The sequence below is a fragment of the Centroberyx gerrardi genome, chromosome 17 (assembly GCF_048128805.1).
Source record: "Centroberyx gerrardi isolate f3 chromosome 17, fCenGer3.hap1.cur.20231027, whole genome shotgun sequence".
NCBI lineage: Eukaryota > Metazoa > Chordata > Actinopteri > Beryciformes > Berycidae > Centroberyx > Centroberyx gerrardi.
In genome coordinates this window covers 7390636-7413101 of record NC_136013.1, presented here as the reverse complement: position 1 = coordinate 7413101, position 22466 = coordinate 7390636, and the positions used below count along the sequence as shown (strand labels likewise).

Below are 22466 nucleotides of genomic sequence, written 5' to 3'. Positions count from 1 at the left end.
GAAGCAAGTTTGTTACCATAAGGTCACCCATTTGAATCGTCAGACTGGGTGGGAAAATCAGGGCGGAGAAAGGTAAATATGTAATGTTCTCCCCTCCCTCACCTCACTGCCAACAAAGTGCCTTTGAGGAAGCCACTTAAGTTGCGATGGCAAAGCCGTTCTCTGCATAAACAAAGGCCGAAAAAAAGCTTCGAGAGTGCTGATATCACAGCGGTTTTTCTTTTCAACTCAGTATGAATGAGAATGACTTGAAAGACTTAACGCTGTGACCCTAGATTAGCACTCCTACTTTAATGGAGTTCATTTATGACTATATTGGCCGGGACTTTACATACACACGCCTCTGCGTCAGCCTCAGTCTCACAACTCAATCCCGTGACTCAAGGTCCAACCCCACCTCCACCTCCTGACCTCTGACCTCTCCTCCAAAGGGGATGTGTCAGCTCTTTAGGCTGTCTGATGACCAGTTAGCACATCTGTCCCGCTTTATGACTTCTGAGGTAAATTCACCTAAAGTGCTTGCTCGCTTACTGCTATTTTTGTTTCTTGAATGGAGGATAAATACTGTTTGCTCTCCTCTGGCTTAGCTCAGTAATGCCTTTGACTCACGATGGAGGCTTTTGACCTTGAGGTGAGGACTCATCCAACCACTAACCACCAACCTCCGCCGCCCACACCTCCCCCAGCGTCCTGGCTTTAGCGAGTGTTAATCTGGCCGTCAGGCAGCGTTCAACCGGTGTGAGTGGATTCTGGGAATCAGGCGGCCTTTATGGAGACGGCGAAAAGACAGAAAGACTGAAACAAAGAAACAAAGGGAAGGGAAACAAAGACGATGAGAGGAATTCAAATGCTTTCCTCAAGCAGAGTGAATCCATTAGTGTGTTTGTTCTCCTTTCAACTGGGTCACTGAACTCGGGGGAAAGGGCATCCTGTGTCAAACTGTGTGTGTGTGCGCGAGTGTGTGGAGGTATGTGTGTATTTATGTGCACGCGCTGTGTGTGTGTGTGAGCATACATGCGCATGTGTGCATACTTGCAGAATGGACAGTGTTTACCTTTGAAAGCATGAGTATGCATGCTTGCACAAAAGGTGACGCAAGCATGTGCACACACAGTAGTCACAGAGTTTATTGGTGCTCTTCCATCACACTGTTATTTGGCCGGGGGTTAGTAGTGTGAAAGATGTGCAGCTTCTCCAGAGGGGCTTTCTGTTGCTTCTATGCTTTGTGTTTACATTACTTTGCCCCTGTGCTTAAAGTACCGGTCCTTGAGAAATGGTAAAACATCTGATCTCACAGGAGATAATCCTTCTCGTCCCGCTCTCTCTCTCTCTCCCTCTCTCTCTCTCTCTCTCTGCACTTGGCTGATGTTTGACCCTCCTTCCTCCTTACTGAGTTCACGTGTTGCCCTTCAACTTGCTGTCCCCACCCTCTGTTACTGCTACACCCGATGCAGTACGATTTTCTTGATTAGGAATGCTTTCTGGTACTTGAACGCAGGTCGCAAAGTTGCTCAAATGAAGTTTCCCTCCCACGTTCCCACTACATTCACCTTTTAAATGTCTTCCCAGGGGAGAGGGCTATTGTAGGTAGGATTAGTGTGTGTGTGTGTGTGTGTGTGTGTGTGTGTGTGTGTGTGTGTGTGTGCGTGAGCTCAGGCAGACTTCTGGCTTGGTGGTCTGTCTGTCTAGCAGGGCCTTTTGTGGCAGGTTGCAGGATGTGTCTTGCCAGAACCTGCAACACTCTGAGTCTCTGACAGACCTTGAAGCTGAAGGCGTTTTTTTAATTAAATGTAACTATTGTGGAGGCGGGCGGGGGAGTCCGCCTCTACCCCAAAGGAGTCATTGGGAGCTCTGGATTTTCCCGTGACCACCCCTAACCTCCCCTCCCCACCCACTACCCTAGTACCCCATACAGAGACAGCTGACCCGTGTTGGAAACCATGGTAACCTCTTTTGTCTCTCTCCCAGATGCAGGAGCTGGAGCAGAGGGTGACAGAGGCCGACCAGCGGGCTGAGAGTGCCGAGAAACAGGTACAGCGACAGTTTATTCATCCCTTTGACCGCAGGATCTAGTTCTGGGCGTACAAGAAAAAAACAGATCTTAAAAATATATATATGTAAAAATACATGCTGTCATGACACTGTAAGACACTGTAAGCCACTTTGGATAAAAGTGTCTACCTACCATACTTAAATTATGTAATGTTTTATCCCAACTAGACATCCTTTCACTCCACTTTCTAAACTGAAAAAAGAAAAAAAAAAGAAAAACAAAGAATGAACTAAACCTAATTGTTTTCAACTTATCTTTGTCACATTCCTATAGGCCATGGTCATCTTTTCCCTCAACAGGATATTCTACATTTTTCATTGCAAAGCATTCAATGCATTCACTGATGTATAAATGAATCCCAAAGATGGGATCAATAAAGTTCCATTACTATGGAACATCAGTCCCGCACACATTCAGTTGGATATTGTGTTTCTTAGTGGACACCTAACAGCTAAGGGGGAGCTAGCCTTTTATAGGGCTTAACATAAGGGGTCAATGGTTTTATTTTGTGCTTTGGGGATACGAAACCCTACACCTTTCACACATACTCTCTTTGTCTTGTTCTGTTGGGTTTAATCACTAATTTGCTGTCATTACTGGGTGTTCCAGGTGTTTTCTGAAGGTGGTAATTTGATGGTGCCGTTTTTTTAAAAACCACAAAGTCCCAAGGGCTTGGAAAGCTTTTTCTTGTCAGAGCTTAGAAATGTATCCTTGGTTTTTTCTTCCTGGCTTTGTCCTCTCCAGAACAATTGGAACCTACCATGCAAATGTACTATCTTCTGGTTGCGCTCCTGCATTCACTTATCTTATTATACATTTCAGATCCACGTCATGGAAGAAAAGCTGAAATCTGCAAACATACAAACCAGCGAATCGGAGAGCTCGTTGTATAGAAAGTATCAGGACCTGACCAACCAAATTCAAGAAAAAGATGCTGTGATAAAGAGATTAGAGATGCAGCTGGAAAAACAGGTATGAAGCCAGTGGATAAGGAACAGAAATGTCCATTTATGTTCATAAAATGTAGGTCGTAATAATCTGCAAACCCTGTTTTCTTTGACTACAGATCTTAGTCAGAGCCCAGGAGGCAAAAATCATTGAGGAGAAGGCTGCCAAGATTAAAGACTGGGTCACCTTCAAGCTTAGAGAGGTAAGCTCAGACATGTATAGTTAAACCCCTGACTAAAGAAAGAGCCTCGTGGAAAGCTTTCCCCTTGCTCAGAGACATTCTGTTCCCACTGAAACAAACTAGAGATTTTGTTGATTTGTGGTCAAACAGTGAATATAAACAGATATTCCAATGCCTGGTCATCTATGATAACAATTGCTGGCATATAATATATAACTGTTTACATATTGCTGTTGTCAGACAAAAACATTTCTCATGAAGCGATGATATCAACTTTCAGTTAAAGAAAGAAAAAGTAAAACACCAAACCTGCAGTTATACGTTATTTATTGCAATAGTAGTGGCATATGCGTGCCTGCTGTCTTTAAGTTGTGTTTTATTTTATGTTGTGTGTTGTGTTGTAGATGGAGCAAGAGAACCAGCAGCTGAAAATGGCCAACCTGAAGCAGACTGAACAGATCATGTTGCTACAGGACAAACTACAAGGTGATTTTGAATTAACTACTAGAGGACTGTGGGCTCGTCTTTATCGAGCATTTCAGAGTAGTCAATAGAGAGTCAGTAGAGTAATCAATAGGGCTCCAGATTGGAAGTCAACTTAGTCTATGTATGATTTAATTTTAGTCTTCTTTTGGTCTTTGTTATGCACTGTTGGTTTGATCATGGGTTAGCATGTACTATTGGTTGATTGTAATATTGTCAATCTAGGAATTTAAACTTATCCTACTGTTACACGCATTGTAAGGGTTAGAAGCATCAGTATTTGCAGTATTTATAGTATTTTTAACATTTGATTGGGCATGGATTCATTTATTATGATATATTTCCAGCACTTTTGTGGGAAAGAGGTTGAGTTGCTAGCTTTCTCTTTCTCCTCCAGTTCTCCTTGAGAAACCTGCATCCTGTGGATCCCCCGCCACCTCCCCGGTGCTGGATACCCACCTGGTGCCCAGCAGCCCCCTGTACCCTCCCAGCTGCCCAGGCACACCACCTGCCCAGGATGAGAGCTGGAGACAGCCGAGTCCCCGTGGGGCCGCCTCTAATATTAAGACCTCACCAACAGGTGTGCTGCCCTTAATTCATATTATCTTGGGATGGGCAAAGGGAAGCTTTTGAAGCAGTGGGTGTGTTCTTTAATTCAAGCCGGGAAATGGCCCATCACATGACCAGACAGAACCGGTAAGGGCAGAGCAAACTAATATGGAAAGACTTTGAGCCGAATGGTGAACCTCACCAAAATGCACCCATTGTTCCAAAAACATCACTATGCCCATTCCTACTCAGTGTTGGCTGATTAGTTACTTTGTAATGCATAAGCATTAGAGTACTCACATTACTTTTTGTGGTGACTAGTAACTTAACACGTTCGTTTTTTGATTATTTACATTTTTCTTTCATATTGTTTCATTTTTTGTTAGCGCAAATAAAGAAAATAAGACGATAAACGTTAAAATCCTGTTGCATCTCATCCAGGCAACATGCTGCTAATTGAAAAACCACAATCTAAGTATGCTTGATATAAATGAGATTGGCTTACTGTTTCACAAACAGAGCAATAGTCTTGCATTGCATTTTAAAACAATGATTGATAACACACTTGGCAGCACAAGCCATATTGCTCCGGCATGTTTTAATGAAGTAAATTAACCAACTACTTTCCCAACATTGTTCCTAATGGTTCCACCATCCACTCTCGCCTGACATTATTTTCATCCATGGTGTGGAAGCTGGATTAAACATAATCAGACCGTATTTCTGTCGCCTTTCAGATGTGAAAAGGACTGCTGAAGCGGCCAGTAAAGGGATCTGCCAGGTGGACCTCGCGGCCCACGATGCTCTCTCTCAGGGTCGGGGCAGGGAGGGTCCCAGCAGCCCGGTGTCCAGCAGCGGTCCGGAGCTCCCGCTGGGCCCGGCGCCTCCCACCAGGGAGAGGCCGGAGGGCCGGGCCGGGGGCTCCGACCGGGACAACTCCTCCGACGAACTCAACAGCAAGTTCCGCTCCCAGTGCCTTCATTCGTCCTCATCCTCCTCATCTTCGTCCTCAGCGTACGAGATGGCCCACGGTCCCAGCACCCCTGACACTCTGATTGGCATGTCACCCAAAAGCCCGCTCCTGTCGCGCTCTCCCTCCACCAACCACCCCTTCCTGACTCTCCCCCAGCCTCTGGCTCACCAGTCAGGCACCAGCATGACTTTACCCAAGGTGCGGACTCCGCTGACCCCCAGGGACAGCATCCAGCTGGTCAAGAAGCACTACAGCCAGCCGCAGCCCAGCCTGGACAGACTGCACCACCTCAACGTTAACATAGACATCATGACCCCCTCCTCCACGTCCTCCACCCTCCAGAGCAGCGGCTCTGCCACCTCGCCCTTCGCTCAGGTCGTGGAGGAGACGGACATTGACGATGGGCCACCTGACAGCATGGAGGGGGTGGTGGAGGGGCCGGGATTAGAGGAGCCGTCCCATGACGGAGTCTCCTTTGTGGGGCTGGCAGAAGAACTGGAGCGGCTGGATCCCGAGGTTCTGAAGCCACCGACTCCTCCCTTACATCGCTTCCCTTCCTGGGTAATGATCCAATAGTGTTATCAACTCAATTTCTGTGTTCTGGCTGTATTACTTTATGCTGTCAAAATCATACTGTCAAAATTTCAACTGATGGATACCAAGGCAACAGACATTTACTGAGGCAAATTACCCAATTGCTGTCGTCAAGTGAAATCCTTGTAACTAACTAACTGTAATTTTGGTGATTTTCATGCTTTCACTTCAACTGAAGGAAAACATGGAATGAGAAAAGCCTAAGACCTCTTGGGCTTATGAAAATCTTTCAAAACACACTGGATAAGCTCAAAAATACATTTTGATCAAGCTAAAACAAAGTATCATTATATATTAACAAATTTCAGCCTTTGCCAGGTACACTGAAAGATTTGAGATTTACCCGTTGAAGGCCTCATGATCAAAACATCAATATATAATATCTAATAAGGAGTTTTTCTGATGAATGTGTAAGTGAAGACAGTCTGGAGGAATCTTTTTGGCTTTGTCAATCCCTGCAGGAGAGTCGTATCTACGCTGTGGCTAAGTCAGGAATGAGAGTATCAGAGGCCGGTCCTGGAGCCAGGGGCCCCGGACGAGGTGAGTGTCCTGCAGGGAGAAACAAGAAACCAGCCACTCGCTCTTCACTGACAAACACAATCCCACTGTTACAATGAGGCATTCACCATGGTCCTTTTAAGTCTAAACATTTTAATTTAATTCAGTATACTGCAGTGAGGAAGACAATGAAAAGCTCTTTTTCATGTTTTAACTGGTGTCTAACCCTCAGTGTGTGTGTGTGTGTGTGTGTGTGTGTGTGTGTGTGTGGTGGTTGGGGCGTGGGAGAGTCAGTGCTGTGAAGTGACATGTCATTCAGCTGATGCTTAAACTACCGTGGGGGGTGAGTGTGGTCGGTTCGGATCTGTCATTGCTGCCTTTGATGTCACTTCCTCTTACCTGAGGCTCCGAACACCTGTGCAGGTGTGGGCTCTCTCTCCTTTTTTTTTAAAGAGCCAAGGAAGAACAGGGGGAGAATAGAGGGAGAGGCTGCTTTTTAATCAGCTGTGATGAAAGGACGGGGGCCAAGGTGTAATTACCGCTACGCTTTCTGTCCCGACATCATCCATTTTGTCAGGATGTAGACAGCGGGACTTGACAGCACTCAGAATATTGAATTTACCGACTGCCAAGCCTCTGTTGTGGATTAAGTCATCGCTTGCTTTCAGTTCAGTTTCCTCCTGTGGCTTTGCCTTAGGAGCATCTGCTGTTGACACATTCTGCACACTGGCTGGGCTTGGTTTAATAAGTACCATGAACCAGCTTTACTTTGTTTGTGCGAAAGACTAGTGGACTTTTTTTTTTCACCAGTTTGTACATCTGGAGTCCGCATACCTGCTGCTAATTACTACAAGGGACTGAAATGCAGTGCAACCGTCTGATTTTTTGCATCTGTGATTGAATAAATGTTTGCATGTGTGTGTTGCAGGATCCACCTTACCCCAGTATCCAGCAGCAGGTCCATTCACACACTTGATCTATAAGAATATCAATGTACCTGTGTATACAACACTGAAAGGGGTAAGGGAAATCTGTATTTCATGTTGACCACAGCCTGTAAACTAAATTTTGCATTGCAGTATACTATATGTTGTGTAATGTGTGATATCGTGCTCATGTTCGCCCCTCCCCTGAGTTAGTTGTGTGTTATAATGTCAGTGCAATTTCCACCTGTACTGAAATGACTTAAATGTGTTTTTTTTGCCTTACCTGTGTTTTTTTGTGTTTTAGAAAGCCACTCAGATCAGCAGTGTGCCTCTGCCTGATGATGAGTCTGGGTCGGAGGATGACAGCAGCTCTCTGGCCAGTTTGCGGACCTCCACCCTCAGTCCTGACAGGAAGGGCAGCATCCCAGGGAGCCCGCGTGCCGTCAAGAGAGGTGAGGATTGCAATGTAGGCAGAACAGAAACAGAATCAGCTCCACGTGTGCCCAAAGGTGGCATTAAAGGGAAAAATCAACCCTGAAACACTTTAACACTGTTAAAAAACAGCTATTGGCGATGACGTGACATTACACTGAGTTATCTCCAGTGCAGCTACAATGGAGTTCCATAGCAGTTTCGGCTGTTTCAGCTATCGAAAATATCAACAATGTCAGATTTTGCTGTCAGTCCCTCAGACATAATGAGCAAGGGCTTCTTTCTAGACTTAACATGTTGCATCAACAATCATACAGGGAGAAATCCATCATTGAAGAGGTAGAAAGACCAATTTAATAACCTAATGGACCAGTGCAGCCACAAGATGTGTTGCGTTTTGAATAAAGAAAGTTCTGGGAAACGTAGAAGTAGACAAGGCAGGGAAAGTGGGTAAACCAACAAAGTAAAATTACAACACTTCACTTCAGTGGCTACACCGACATTCAACACTGACACAAAATAACTCCTGGAATGCATTGAACATCACAGATTTATTATATCTAACGGTGTAAGAATATCCGAGAGTGGATTTTTCCTTTAACAGCCAACAGCTCTCTGTCTTGAACCACCTGTTGCCTGCTGGCCCACAATCAAAAAGTAAAAGTCAGACCATTTGATGTGTTTTGTTTCCCTGTGTTTTTTCCCCTTTAGCACCACCTCTACCAACTCTTTTTTACCTTGTTTATGTGTCATCTCCTGTTTTCCCTGTTACTCCGTTGTGCTCCAGGTGTGTCCATGTCCTCCATCAGCTCAGAGAGTGACTATGCCATTCCTCCAGACGCCTATTCCCTGGACAGTGACTACTCTGAGCCTGAACACAAAGTCCAGCGGACCTCCTCCTACTCCTGCGAGAGCACTGGGCCTGTGAGTAGAGCCTTCCTTTCTATTAGTGGAGACCTTGGGCTGTTGCCTCCACTGTATTATTTTCCCATCAAGATGGATAGTGAACTGACCCACTGTCTGCCAGAAAATAATCACATGTGGATAAAATACAAATCTGGATAATACAGAAGTCATAGAAATTAAATAGGACTCATATTCATTTTCAGTGCTAACCATTTGCTACATAGCATGAGTGGTTATTTAATTTATTTATTGTTTAAAAGAAAATTGCAGAGCCATAATGCAACATAAATGCAGAATGGGGAGGCATTCTAGCTCCTACTGTATGAAATCAAAATCATAATACACAAAAAGAAGAGAAGTTTGTATAGGTGAGATTAAAACAATCCCAAGGGACTTCTTAAAAAAATCACCTCAAAAGAAACGAAAAGAAAATCAAGGTGATAGTGAATTTTTTAGACATTGAATTCAGTATTAGACATGTATTTATTATTGTGCATTGAGACCAGTTGTGTTGACTTGAGGTCCTGTGCTGTGTGTCTGCAGGAGATGCTGGAGAAGTCCGGCTACCTGCTGAAGATGGGCAGCCAGGTGAAGGCCTGGAAGCGCCGCTGGTTCATCCTGAGGAACGGAGAGATCCTCTACTACAAATCTCCTGTGAGTCTGCCCCGCTGTCAACCTGCCCGCCCGCTTCCTTCTAAGGATTCGTTGTTTCCACCGAAAACATTGCACGAATATTTCTGAATTCGGTGTGTTCATATGTGTGTGGCTGCAGCTGAAGGCACGAGCACCGTCCAAACACCTTGTAACTGCCAATGTTGTACGACTAGATGTGAAAAGATCTAATGCATGCATGACTGCTGCAATCACTTAGATAACAGGCAGCTCCCAGAAAGTTTCTGACTGGATTCTTGTATAGATGTAGACGTAAATAAATGCTCCTTGTGTGTCTGTGTGTGTGTGTGTGTGTGTGTGTGTGTGTGTGTGTCCTCAGAGTGACGTGATCCGGAAGCCTCAGGGCCAGATGGAGCTGAACTCGTCCTGCCGTATCGCACGAGGAGAAGGAGCACAGACATTTCAAGTGAGTGGTACACACATTTTAAATGGTTTACACAGGACTCAACTCTTCTTCTCCTTCTACTGCAGAAAATTGGCAGAATTGTAATAGTAGTTAGGACCTTTTTATGGACCTGTAATCTGTAAGACTGTGACAGAGAAAACATACTAAAACCTCTATTCCATTAACAATGAGAGGGTAAATGCAGCTACACACACACACACACACACACACACACATACCAATACTCTTCTTATAGCATAGTGTCACAGCGGAGCTTTGCATACCAGAGAAGCAGCTTAAGATGACATCAGGTATAGCATTGCCTTGGAATGTTTTCCTGGCTCTTTGGCAGCTGATTCTGATCTCCTCCGACACGATGATGCTATCAGTCGGCTTGGCTTTGCATTTTTCCCATATTTCTCTTCTCTTCTAATCAGTTGATTACAGAGAAGAAGACTTTCTACCTGACCGCCGACTCACCCAACATCCTGGAGGAGTGGATCCGGGTTCTGCAGAACATACTCAAAGTCCAGGCCAGCAGCCCCGTTACCGTGGAGACCACCGCCAAGCCCACCGTGAGAGGCTGGCTCACGAAGGTCAGGGGTCACAGGTCATGATGTCATTTTATGATATCATGATATCATTTTATGATATCATTATAGGTAGCACTCTTTGTGATTTGAGTTACAAAAATCCATACTGGCCACTCTGAATGGGCATCCTAATTGCAAATATGTAGAGATATGAAACTATTTTTAGTTATGTGCAATTGTTTGAATTTTCTTTGGATTGTACTGAACATTTTATTAGGTTTTGTAGATCAATAATTCAAAGTTTTCATGAATCTCTCCATTGTCTGACTGCTAGAGGTATGGATTAGCCAGGCTTTCTTTCCAAACAGCATGCCAGAAATATCTCATTTTCAGGCAGAGGAAGGTTTAGCCTCCTCATTCAAGCGGCTATAGAAGTGTCTGTCGTGGGGGCGGGGAGGGCCGGACAGAGAGCTCTCAGGCGGATTCTTGGAGACCTCCTTCACGTTGGGACACGGTTATAAGGCCGGGGCTGCTGGAATGCTTAGAGAGCCAGTCGCCCCTCGCTCCCCTTCCACCCCCATCTGGCTCTCTCCCTGCTTTTCCATACTGAGGCCTGTCTGTTAGTAAGGTTAAGACAGGGGCTTGGAGACCCTTTAACATCAGATGGGTGTGTGTGACGGGTCTCTGATAGATGACTGACAGCCTCTTGCTCAGATGATGATGGACCTCCCCTTCTGGCCCGTTGGCTTTGATCTGCTGTTTATGACGTGATCAGTGCTCAGACAGGGCTGTTCTGCACAGCTCACCTCGGCGACCCTGTTTAAGGGATGCACAGCTGGCCTCCTCCAGTGACATCATCGCTCCATTCATATTTCGAAACCTCTTTAAAAGACGTCTGTTTCAAAAAGTGATGTATGATTATTCAGGAGTTCAGGGGTGCAGCAGGGGAATCAGAGTGGGGATGGACGGCTGTGCTGTTTTCAATTGTCTTCAAACTTCTGCTTTGCCTTAGAAACCAATGATTTGCTCTCACTGCCAGTTTAAATGTTCAAATTGTCAGTGAGGTCACTGGAGGGGGGCGCTAATGATTTGCACACCTACCTGTAGACTCCTGGGACATCTGCTGGTCAGATTTGGAAATTATAGATTTCTGTCACACAAAAAAGAAGATTTTGCTTGAGTATAAAAGGACAATACGGAAATATAGTCCTATATATACACAGACAGTGTTGGGGTTTGTCTTGCAGCCTCTCTCACACTTTCTCTCCAATCCTCTCTCTGTTTCAGGTCAAACATGGACACTCCAAGCTGGTGTGGTGTTCTTTGGTCGGCAAAGTCTTCTACTACTACCGTAACCAGGAAGACAAGGTTCACACAACAAGCCTCTCCCTACCTAAACATGCCCTCACCTGCTTTTCATTTTGTCTGTCAGTTGTTAGCTATTAATCAGACCTTGGTTAAATAGTATTTACAAATACAGTACTTCTTAGCAGTTGTCTTAATCAGTGTAGAGTACTACATTTGACAAACGAATGTTTTTTAGACTGTAGACAGTATGGTTTTATGTGATTAAGAACAAACCTGACACTATGTATTGTCCTGGTGCAGTTCCCTCTGGGCCAGCTGCGGGTGCGGGAGGCCTCGGTACAGGAGGTGGACCGCTCCTGTGATTCAGACGAGGACTACGAGGCGGGGAGTCGTGGCTTCCTCTCCTCCCACTGCACCCTGGTGGTCCAGCCCAGGGAGCAGAGCCCCACGTACCTGCTCATTGGCACCAAGCAGGAGAAGGTACTGGAATAAAGAGTGGTGAAATAAATGGTTAGTTAGGGAAGGAGTAGTAGGGATGGGACGATATATAAAAATTCAATATATCGCAATTCAAAAATGTGATTATACGTATCGTGGGGCAGAAAAATGAATCAGAATATTAGCTCCATTTTATTCTGCTGTAGTAATCGTAAATGAGACGACTTGACCATCATAATTTCACAAGCTCTTCATCCAAATTATATTATTTGCACTTTGTGATGACATTTTTAAATTGTTTACATTCTAGCAAGACAGTGCCATTGCTTTGATTTGTGGCTCAGAAATAAACATAATTCTGCACAGTCATACTTTGTTGTCATTGAACTTTTATTTATTACATCGTATCGTGGTTGTATTGAATCATATCATGAGATAAGCATATCATCCTATCCCTAGTGAAAAGGCAATATATTCATGTGTGGGTTCCTACATTCATCTTAAGGTACTTGATCCAAAGCTGGACCAAACTGCATTTGCAAATACCTTTTGTGGGTTTTTTTGTCTACTAGGTGCCAGATGGATTTTTATCAGGGTATTATTTGAAAGTCATTTTAGTATCAAGTACCAGTAAGGAAGTCTCTGAAACTCTGCACTGTGCAATTATTGCTTCTTCTCCTTGTTTTTATATCTGTCCCAAAGCCTTTTAGTGGAAAACGACATCTCAGGCTACTCATTTCAGTTTATACATTAACGTGTTCTGTTCTTCTACACAGGACACATGGCTGTACCACCTGACTGTGGCTGCGGGCAGCAGTGCAAACTTCAAGGTGGGAACAGAGTATGAGCAGCTCATTGGGAAACTCCTGGACGCAGAGGGAGACCCAGGTGAGAATCCTTATTCTTCAGCAAGCAAGCATCGCCAGTATCCTGATCAGCCATTTGTGATGCGTTTGTTCAATCTTACTTTTATTTAAAGCACTGTGATTGACCTGTTTTTGTTAAAAGCGCTTTAAAAATACATTTGACCTGAATTCACTTGGCACAGTTTCTCCAAAGTGTCTTCAGCAGATAATCTTAGTTCAAATGTGAATACAAAGATGCACAGTCTTGTGGAAAGTTACTTTAAAAAGTAATTAGTTACTTTATTTCATCACTTAATTAAAAAGTAACCAGTCATGTTAAAAAAGTTACTCTTTATTAAAAGTGACTCGTTAGAGTACTTTCGTGTTATACACTTTGAAAACATGCTGTAGCAATATGGCTGGTGCTGTTGTCAATTATTGTTTTATAGTGCAATGCAAGAGTATTGTTTTGTTTTTAAAACAGTAAGCCAGTCTCATTTGTATGAAGCATACTTGGATTGTGTTTTTTCAATTAGAAGCATATTGTCTGCATGAGATGCCACAGGGTTTTCACTTTCTTCTGCTTTTTTTTTTTTCAAATTTGTACTAAAAAAAACATGAAAACAAAAATAAATCCAAGTATCATTCTAATTTTATAAAGTTGCTAATGGATTGCAAAAAATTAAACCTTTGGTCTGAATTCTCCTAATGCGTTGCCCCCAACACTGCATCTTCAGATCTTCAGGTTTTGTAAAACCTACTTCAGTAGATGGATCAGGCTTTGCAAAGTCCCTGTACAGCTGGATACAAATTTAGTCAGTAGCATGTTACATGTTATTTTGATCCAGGACAACTTAAAGCCTTAATCCAGACTGCAGACAGTGTTTATGACCGGCATGTGTGAATGTTTGTCAGCTGTTGGGTCACTATAGTTTTGAAACCCAATCTTTCTGTTTTTCTGTGTGTGCGTGCGTGTGTGTGTGTGTGTGCGTGCGTGTGTGTGTGTGTGTGTGTGTGTGTGTTTCTCCTTCTCTTTCCCAGACTCGGCATTGTGGAAGAGCGAGGCCTTGTGCTTCAGTAAGGAGGGCCTGCGCTCCCCTCTCACCACTCTGCCCTCTGAAGCTTTGCAGACCGAGGCTCTCAAACTTTTCAAGGTCAGTCTCTACACCTCTCTCTCTCTACTTTCCCCTTCTGTCTCTCTCCATCCTTTGTTCTATTCCACTTCCTTTTGCTTTCTCTTCCTTTTTATCTCTTTCTCCAAATCCCCGTTTCCTTTTCTCTCCTCTCCATGCCGCTGACCTACATTCCTGTCTGCCTCTCTCACTGCGAGGGTCCCCCTGTCTGTTTGAGGCATCATCCATCCTACCCCAGCCTGTCCCCACCACAACCCCACCCCCCACCCCCACCCATCGCTTCCTTCTCCTGGATGCGCTCCATGCCCCTCTTCTTCTCTGCCCTCCTGCCTCTGAAACAGATCAAAGGCTCAGGGACGGGGGCCTCCGGCTCATTAAAAGTGTGGAAGAGAGATAATGGCCTTGATTATCTGCTCTGATTGAGGCTAACCGGTCCTCTGGTTTACAGCCGGTGTGAAAGGAGCCCCTTTAAAGAGGAGACCTGGGAGGTCAGGGTCCTCAGAGACTGGCAGCAATGGATATAGAAGGCAGGGGAGGAGGGAGGGAGCGAGGAGAATAGGGATCAAGGCTAAGGAGAGCAGAGCAGGAGGAGGGACCTTGATCTTGCAGGAGAGGGAAGATGGAAGTTCCTGTTCCTCTCTTTTCAACTCCGGAGCCCACAGCTCGCCCACCCAGAAGCCCCCTCCCTCCCTGCCCGACTCATGCTTCAGAGACCCGCGGGCGACAGTAGGGCCGGGGTCGCTCCGTGGGATTGGAGGTTGAATTGGTCCGCCTCTCTCTTTGACCAGCCAGCCTCAAAAAACAGTCCCATACACACATAAAGGAACAGAAAAAATGGAGCTTAGGCCTACACTCTTTTCAAGTCTACGCCCCTACCTCAGTACTTTGAAGCACGCGTTCCTGTTTTACTCAGTTCTTTGAAGTATTCATGAATCTGACAAGACTGATGAAAACTATAAAATGGGTCCTTTGTGTTCACCCATACTATTGGATTAAATCAGTGGCTGCTTCAAGAAGTAATGAAGTTTAAATTTCTTTCCTCACACTGGAGCTTGACCCTGGAAAAGGCTCTTCTGGCCTCATATGATGACTTTTGTATTGTGAAAATCTATTTTTCTCTGCTACCCAGAGTTCCACTTGTTTTGCCGCTTAATGTTGCATTGAAAACTTGCTGCTACCAATAAGTTCGGTGTGTCTGGTGTGTGTTTGCCTCCACCTGATGGCAGTGCAGTGGTATTACGTTTCAGACTCCTTTGGAAGCCATCAGCAAACACTAATGCTAATAACATAACTGCATGTTTATTAAGATGTCTGTCCTGCTCTACAGTCCTGTCAACTCTTCATCAACGTGCTGGTTGAGTCTCCATCCGTCGATTACCACACGTCACTGGCCCAGAATGCCTTGCAAGTGTGCCTGACACACCCGGAGCTGCAGAATGAAATGTACTGTCAGCTTATCAAACAGACCAACCGCCGCACGCCACACAACTACTCCCTCACACAGGTAAAGAGTGGTGTTGTTGTTTCTTTTTATTCTCATTCCATTTTTATTGTCATTTGGTTTATTCCTGTAAAGCACTTTGCAACTTGTGTTGAGAAAAGTGCTCTGTAAATAAACTTTATGATTATTATGAACAAGCTTGTTACACATTGCTGTACAGAAAGGTAGAGACACAAAAAGAAAAAAGAAATTGAACAAATACACCACAAAGAAAGAGGGCCAGAGCAGGGTTGTATAGAAAAAGAATTGGAAAAAAAAAGCTTACAAAAGATAAACAGTGATCTTATTGTCTCTTCTTCACACCTCTCCCTGCAGTGCTGGCAGCTGTTGTCTCTGTGTGTGGCTCTCTTCCTTCCTCAACAACACTTCCTCTGGTACCTGAGACAGTACCTGCAGCGCAACGCTGACCCGAGGTGAGCCGCTCCAAGCCTGCAACCTACTCCTGACTCCTGAAAATACGGCAGAAATAGTCCAAAGAAACTCAAACTCTGTCCTCTGTCCACGCAGGAGCGAGGTGGGGAAGTATGCGGTGTACTGTCAGCGCTCTGTGGAGCGGACGCTGCAGAACGGAGAGCGGGAGGCCAAACCTTCACGCATGGAGATCGTCTCCATCCTGCTGAGGAACCCCTACCACCACTCACTGCCCTTCAGCATCCCTGTGCACTTCATGAACAACACCTACCAGGTAACTCACACACACACACACACACACACACACACACACACACACACACATACACATGCATACATCGTCTTTCTCACTCTCTCTCTTTCTCTCACACTCATGCTTTCTCTCACAGATGCACAGATTTTCTCTTTTTCTCTGTCACACTCTCTCTGTTTCTCTCTCTCTCTCTCACACACACACACACACACAGACATACTCACAGTGACACTCTCACATAAGCACACCACACTCCTGCAGACACACACACGCACACATCCTCTTTCTCACTCTCTTTCTCTCATACCCATGCTTTCTCTCAGACACACAGAATCATCTTTTTATCTGTCTCTCTCTCTCTCTCTCTCTCTCTCTCTCTCTCTCTCTCTCTCTCACACACTCACACACTTACACACACACAACACACACACACTCACACACACACACACACACACATCCTCTTTCTCACTCTCTCTTTTTCTCACACTCATGCCTTCTCTCACAGATGCACAAAATGTATATTTTTCTCTCTGTCACACACTTTCTCTTTCACACTCTCTCTCACACACACACACACACTCTCTCTCACACACACACACACACACACACACACAAACACACACACACAAACACATACACACAGAGCAAATACCCGTATATCAAACTCACCTCTGACTCATTGCATTGTATTGTCAACCTCATAATCTCGCCTTATTAACATCTTCTTATCATGTTTCCTCTTGCAGGTTGTGGGCTTCGACGGCTCCACCACAGTGGAAGAGTTCCTCAACACGCTGAACCAGAGGGTTGGCATGAGGAAGCCTCAGCTGTCTGGGTTTGCCCTCTTCACTGACGATCCATCTGGCAAAGACCTGGAGCACTGCCTGCAGCCGTCTGCCAAGGTGAGGGGGCGGGGCATGGGGCGTGAACTGATGGGTGAACAGATAGAAAGAAACACACAGATACTTCCAAACACACCACTGAGGCATATGGCCTTCTGATATGTAATGAATCAAATCATTCAAGTCTCATTTCCCACCCGTGCTTGTTTGCGAAAAGCAAAGGTGAGATAGAGAACATCACTTCTGTTTTTGTGATCGCAATGGAGAGGCAACTAACATTATTTTTCAACAAATGAGAGTTTCAAAATTGCTATGAGACGTGCTTTCATTATACATAAAAAGGCTTTAAAACAAAGCTAAGCATTTAGCATTATACATCTACTGGCAGGGTCAATATGAATGAATGAGGAATAGCATAAGCTGGAGCAATGAGGCTACACAGTACACATACACACTCTTCTTTTTAAGATATCAACGCACTCGTGTCTATGAGTTTTTAAGCCTTGAGTTTATAGTAAATAAACAAGACCAGGTGGGTCCGGGGCCAGAGTGGTGTTCATTTTCAGGTGTGAAGGGTGTGGGAGTTTACTGTCAGCTTTTCCCAGCTAAAACTGACATTTAGTGTGTAAGCTGCTAACTTGCCCTCATGCCCCTCAGACTTCCAATTTTCCATTATCTCAAACTGCTAGTAGTAGTGGATGGTCTCAAATTTAAAAAAAGCACATGTAAAATTCATTGTCTGTTTTCTGCAAAGAATTCAGAAAGCACAATTTATGTACTCAAATGATATAAAACTGAACTGAACCATTCTTTCATTGCAGTTAGATCACTTAGTGCTAATAGTATAAATACTGTGAGAGGATGGGCAGTGGGTAGTTTAGGAATATTTTGACAAATTAAGGCTATCCAAGTGTCTTTTCCAAGTGATTTTCCAATGTAGGCCAATAGCCACATTGCAGCATAGCCCCATTCTCTTTACTGTAAAATGTCTTATTTTTTTTATTTTCCTGAACTTTGAATCTGTCTGAATATGAATATGTCTTTGTGCACTAATAAGTCATTGTGGTCGCTTTGTAAAACTGTTCCATCCCAACATGTTCAACTGGCCCACACACTCACCGGCCCAATGGGATGGTGAATGGACTACATTCATTATTCTGTCTGGCACACACACATTTTCAGTGCGTCCAACATTTTTCAGCCTGTCGGACGGCCCACCATCATCGTCTCTGGCTACTGCCACCTGCTGGACCGGATAAAAACAAGTTTAAAGGTGCAATATCTCTCTGACTTGTGACCTGTTATTCCTTTTCGCCAGATCTGTGATGTCATTTCCAAGTGGGAGCAGGCGCTGAAAGAGCTGCACCCGGGGAAGTACGAGGGGACGCGGATTGTCCGTCTGACATATAAGAGCAGGTAGGATTTCTGTGGTCACATCTGGTTTCTGTACAAAACAAGAAGGGTCCAGCACACACACACACACACACACATCACCTCAGCATCTTTCACTGTGTGGTCAAAGGATCATTCTTTAGACAAAAAGAGGTGTTTGTCTTGAGAAAGGTCCTTTAACCAAAATGTAGACCGCACAATAAAACTTGTTGAAGTGATACGTGCCGGAGCCTCGTGTTTTTCGTCAGGATTATAAACTTTGGGGTTTGATTCGCTGCACCGTAAAGGAGAACACAAGTGGTCTGTGTAATTCCCTGGCCCTACCGAAATCTCAGCTCTGATAAACAGCTTCATGACAGCTTTTTTTTTTTTGGCGTGCAGGCTGTGTTTCCGGGCTCAGGCGAAGGGAGAGACGGAGCGAGAGCGCCTCCTCCTGGCGTACCAGGTGAATGACGAAGTCCATCAAGGCCACTTCCCTGTGAACAAAGAGCTGGCTCTGGAGGTGGCTGCCCTCATGGCACAGGTGTGTAAAGGGCATCCGGGGATACACTCCAAGTTCAAATTCAAGTTAATTGATTACTCACACGGATGACACATTAAAAGACTGGATCTCACACGTCATTTTCCATCTACAAGTCAAACTCTTTAGTAACACATATGAAGACACCCAAAATGTACGCGGTCGAATAGAGCTGTTTCTTTAAAGATTGTTTCTTTAAAACTGGCACAGCAAGTCACTCATTCACTATCTCTCTTTCCACAATCCTCATCTCCCAACCTCTCTATTTTCTCTCTCTCCGTCCCTCCCTCCGGCTCTCGCCTCTCACCTCCGTCTGCAGGTGGAACACGGTGATTTGGAGCGGCCAGCTTCCTCCTCCCCCACCGGTTCTCCTCAACCCAAATCTCAGCTGATTCTCCTGCAGGCCTTGGAGCGCTTCTACCCCAAACGCTACAAACAGGACTGCAGCACAGAGCAGCTCCGGTAAAACAAGCTCTACTGTAACACTACTGCACACTTTCTTATCCAGAAACTGATTTCTATTGTATACGGTTTTGTGTTTACTGTATTCTGCAGTATCTCCTTGCAACAAAGGATAAGAAAAATTGACAACTACAGTGGTGTCATTCTGTGTCATAATGCTTTATATCTATATGGTAGCAAAAATCGTTACATGACGTTTATCATTCAGTATTTTTAAAATATTTAGGTTCCATGCTTCAAAGGTGTTAGGATATGAACAGAAGCACACATGTTCATAATCATCATTTAGTCATTTTTTTCTATTTTGGGGGTTTAGGTCAGATGACGCTAGATCAGATACTATTAGATATTGGAGGGTGCTGCTGTTATGAGTTTGTTTAAAAGAAGCGACTACAGATGAGAGTCTAACCTACACTATAAAAGATAATGAGTTCTACTTGCCCTCTTCCCCTTTCAGAGATCTGACTGAGCGTCTGGCCACTAAGTGGTCTGTGCTGCGTGGGTGCAGTGCATCCGAGTGTGTGAGAATATATCTGACTGTGGCTCGGAAATGGCCTCTGTTTGGAGCCAAGCTCTTCAACGCCAAGGTAAAAAGTTGAAATACTGTCCACTTCTTTCCTTGCTTTGTGTTTAATGCTACGCTCTGTGCGATTTATTGTTGGTTGTTATCTGTTAAACTCACTCCTCCGGTAGAAATCCTATCATTCATAATAAACAAGAGTGTGCTTTTGATAGAAACACTATCCTTCATCAAAAGCAAGAGTATGCTTTTCATTTGACTTGATCCCTCGCATGGCCATCCATCATGCTTGTAAGCACAGGACTGGACTGGTTTGAGACTGGGAAGGGAGCTGACCTAGATAGGAAGCTGTAGTCTTTGTTGGGATGAATTACACCTGTAACTCGACCTTCCTTTGTCTTCCCTGTCCACAGCCTGTCCCCCCTTCTCCGGTTGAGCAGAGCCAGGTGTGGCTCGCCGTCAATGAGGATGGATTGTGTGTGCTGGACTACACCATGGTAAATCTGCTGTTCTGCAGCTTTGAAACTGTGTAGAGCAAATACCTCCATCAAAATGGGCCATCTCTGTCCTGTGGTCTTGTATAAAACTCTGAAAAACGGAGTGAAGTAATTTAATTTATTCAGAATCCACCTGAAAAGCTGTTGGTTTATCATTTTTGCCATTTTCATTGGCTTAAGACTCACAGCTTTATAACTTAAGATTTGAGATTCCTCTTTATAATTGTGGTGCTGGCCAGACCGCAGCTGCTGAGGTTTGTTGTCCCACTGGTCTGGAATGATTTTTATTCTGTGGTGTTTCAAACACCAGAACTCCACAGGAAAGTAAAAATGGACAGCCTCTGATTTGACGTCCTCGACCCTGAGAGATCCAGCAGTTCCAACATGTAAACAATGTTAGCGTGAGCTCTGTAATTTTCAGCAGCCCATGTTGCTCCAGTTCGTTTTTGGTTTGGCGGCAGCGTTGCTCATGCGCTCTCAGTCACTCAAAAGGCAAAATAAAGTGAAACTCGCAATAAATCACTGGGAATTATGTCACGCCTCCTCACACTCGATTTGTCCCTCAAAAAAGCACAAACCAGAATGATTTCCCAAATGATGGTCTATTCTAGGACCTGAACATGCGCCCTGTTTATATTCGTTTTATTGCATGTTTCACACTGACTATGCTGTCATTTTCAGCACACGCTGGTCACATACTCCTACCAGTCTGTGATTACCTTTGGCGGTTGCCGTGACGATTTCATGGTGGTCGTGAGCCAGCAGAGGGAGCCAGGAGTCGGGAAGAAGAGTGTGGAGAAGCTGGTCTTTGCAATGGCCAAACCGAAGGTAAGCGTCCTCTGTACATCTGGACAAATGTTCAGTCAGATTGATTTGTGGACAGTCGCAGACCTCAAAAGCGAAGCCAGGTTTCCGCTCTGCCGCTCAACTCTGAGCCATCATTTGTCATTTAGCTCGATGATCTGAGGCATTAGCAACCGAGGCGTAAAGTAAATGCGGGTGGGTGGATTGAATGGCCGAGGTGTTGAAGTGCAGTGAGGGAGATCTAATAACCATTGAAGATAAGAGAGGGAATTGTTAGCCCCTGCTTTATCCCTATTCACCTGTCATTAGATCGGGTTACCCTCCACTACCTAGACCTAATGGAAAAAGCAGGTCGGTCCTCTTATTTTATGTGCAGAATCTCAAAGGGGCCTTAACGCAGAGTCACATTACTACTGTAGGACATGCTAATAAGGCTGTGTTCTTGACGGCCGGATCATTTTGGGTTCCTCAGGTTTTCACATTGGATTCTAGTGAGCAGCTGTGGGTCTCCAGCTCCCCGGAATCAAATGAAACACGAATCGTATCAAAATGGTAAAGCCATTAATCCCCGGTCCGATCTGACCTGTCTTTGCCCTCTTCTCAGATCTTGGAGCTGACTCTGCTCATGGCCAGCTACATCAACCACTGGACCCCCAGCCTCCCGTCTGCCTCGCACCAGCCCCAGGGCCACTGGGACGTGGACAGCAGGCACTTCCCCTCCATGAACTACACCACCAAGGGCCCGACACTACTGTGAACTGTGCAGACAGCAACCTCCACAAGGTGCATCATAAGAGGCACTAAAACTGTGTAACTACAGGGTATGACAGGAGAGGACTTTGTGCTAAACACTTACAGAGGCTCGATGACGACGGTTCCCTTTTTGTCCGCGTTCATCTGGTGTGCGTTGGGTTGCATGTTTAAGTTTTTAATTTTTGCAGAAGAGGTACTAGGAGATACATTTTTTAATATCTGTGTTTCATATGAAGATTTTGATTTAGAAATGTTAGGGTCAGTCTCGTTAGACTGTATTTATTTCTACAACAAAAGAGTGTTCCAGCTCTGCTTGATTTAGGTGTAAGGTCACTTTCTTACTATTTGTTACATTTTGAACTTGGAAAAAAGACTTTTGAAATAGAATAATGGTCTGAGGACTGGTGTGAGATCCTTTTAGTAGCTGGCAGCTCCTCCAAGTCTTGCCTTTCCTCTGGCCTCCATCTGTTCCAGCCTTCCAGACTAGAATATTACTTAGAAGTAAGAGAACTTAGCACGGCGTATCACTATGTGACTAGTTATTCACCATGAGTGATCACTGGTACTTGACAACCGACTAGAGTTTAAATTCTGCTGATTTAAGAGGTACTGTGCCAGTAGAAAGGGATTTATATGGCATACATTACCACAGAC

General features: G+C 44.7%; 1 protein-coding gene across 1 annotated transcript in view; it reads left to right on the top strand.

The window, feature by feature from the left end:
* plekhh1 (pleckstrin homology domain containing, family H (with MyTH4 domain) member 1) overlaps nucleotides 1-22466 on the top strand; it is a 32799-nt gene extending 10333 nt beyond the window's left edge. The window contains exons 3-30 of the mRNA XM_071915668.2: nucleotides 1969-2031; nucleotides 2876-3025; nucleotides 3120-3203; nucleotides 3587-3668; nucleotides 4063-4245; nucleotides 4952-5748; nucleotides 6243-6321; nucleotides 7208-7299; nucleotides 7510-7657; nucleotides 8425-8561; nucleotides 9087-9197; nucleotides 9535-9621; nucleotides 10038-10196; nucleotides 11421-11501; nucleotides 11742-11921; nucleotides 12656-12767; nucleotides 13766-13878; nucleotides 15185-15361; nucleotides 15674-15771; nucleotides 15866-16043; nucleotides 16769-16924; nucleotides 18183-18280; nucleotides 18638-18779; nucleotides 19096-19238; nucleotides 19696-19825; nucleotides 20172-20255; nucleotides 20937-21083; nucleotides 21664-22466. Of these exons, the coding sequence (XP_071771769.2) occupies nucleotides 1969-2031; nucleotides 2876-3025; nucleotides 3120-3203; nucleotides 3587-3668; nucleotides 4063-4245; nucleotides 4952-5748; nucleotides 6243-6321; nucleotides 7208-7299; nucleotides 7510-7657; nucleotides 8425-8561; nucleotides 9087-9197; nucleotides 9535-9621; nucleotides 10038-10196; nucleotides 11421-11501; nucleotides 11742-11921; nucleotides 12656-12767; nucleotides 13766-13878; nucleotides 15185-15361; nucleotides 15674-15771; nucleotides 15866-16043; nucleotides 16769-16924; nucleotides 18183-18280; nucleotides 18638-18779; nucleotides 19096-19238; nucleotides 19696-19825; nucleotides 20172-20255; nucleotides 20937-21083; nucleotides 21664-21816 (4164 nt within the window). The 3' untranslated portion in view covers nucleotides 21817-22466. The remainder of the gene's footprint in view (nucleotides 1-1968; nucleotides 2032-2875; nucleotides 3026-3119; nucleotides 3204-3586; nucleotides 3669-4062; nucleotides 4246-4951; nucleotides 5749-6242; nucleotides 6322-7207; nucleotides 7300-7509; nucleotides 7658-8424; nucleotides 8562-9086; nucleotides 9198-9534; nucleotides 9622-10037; nucleotides 10197-11420; nucleotides 11502-11741; nucleotides 11922-12655; nucleotides 12768-13765; nucleotides 13879-15184; nucleotides 15362-15673; nucleotides 15772-15865; nucleotides 16044-16768; nucleotides 16925-18182; nucleotides 18281-18637; nucleotides 18780-19095; nucleotides 19239-19695; nucleotides 19826-20171; nucleotides 20256-20936; nucleotides 21084-21663) is intronic.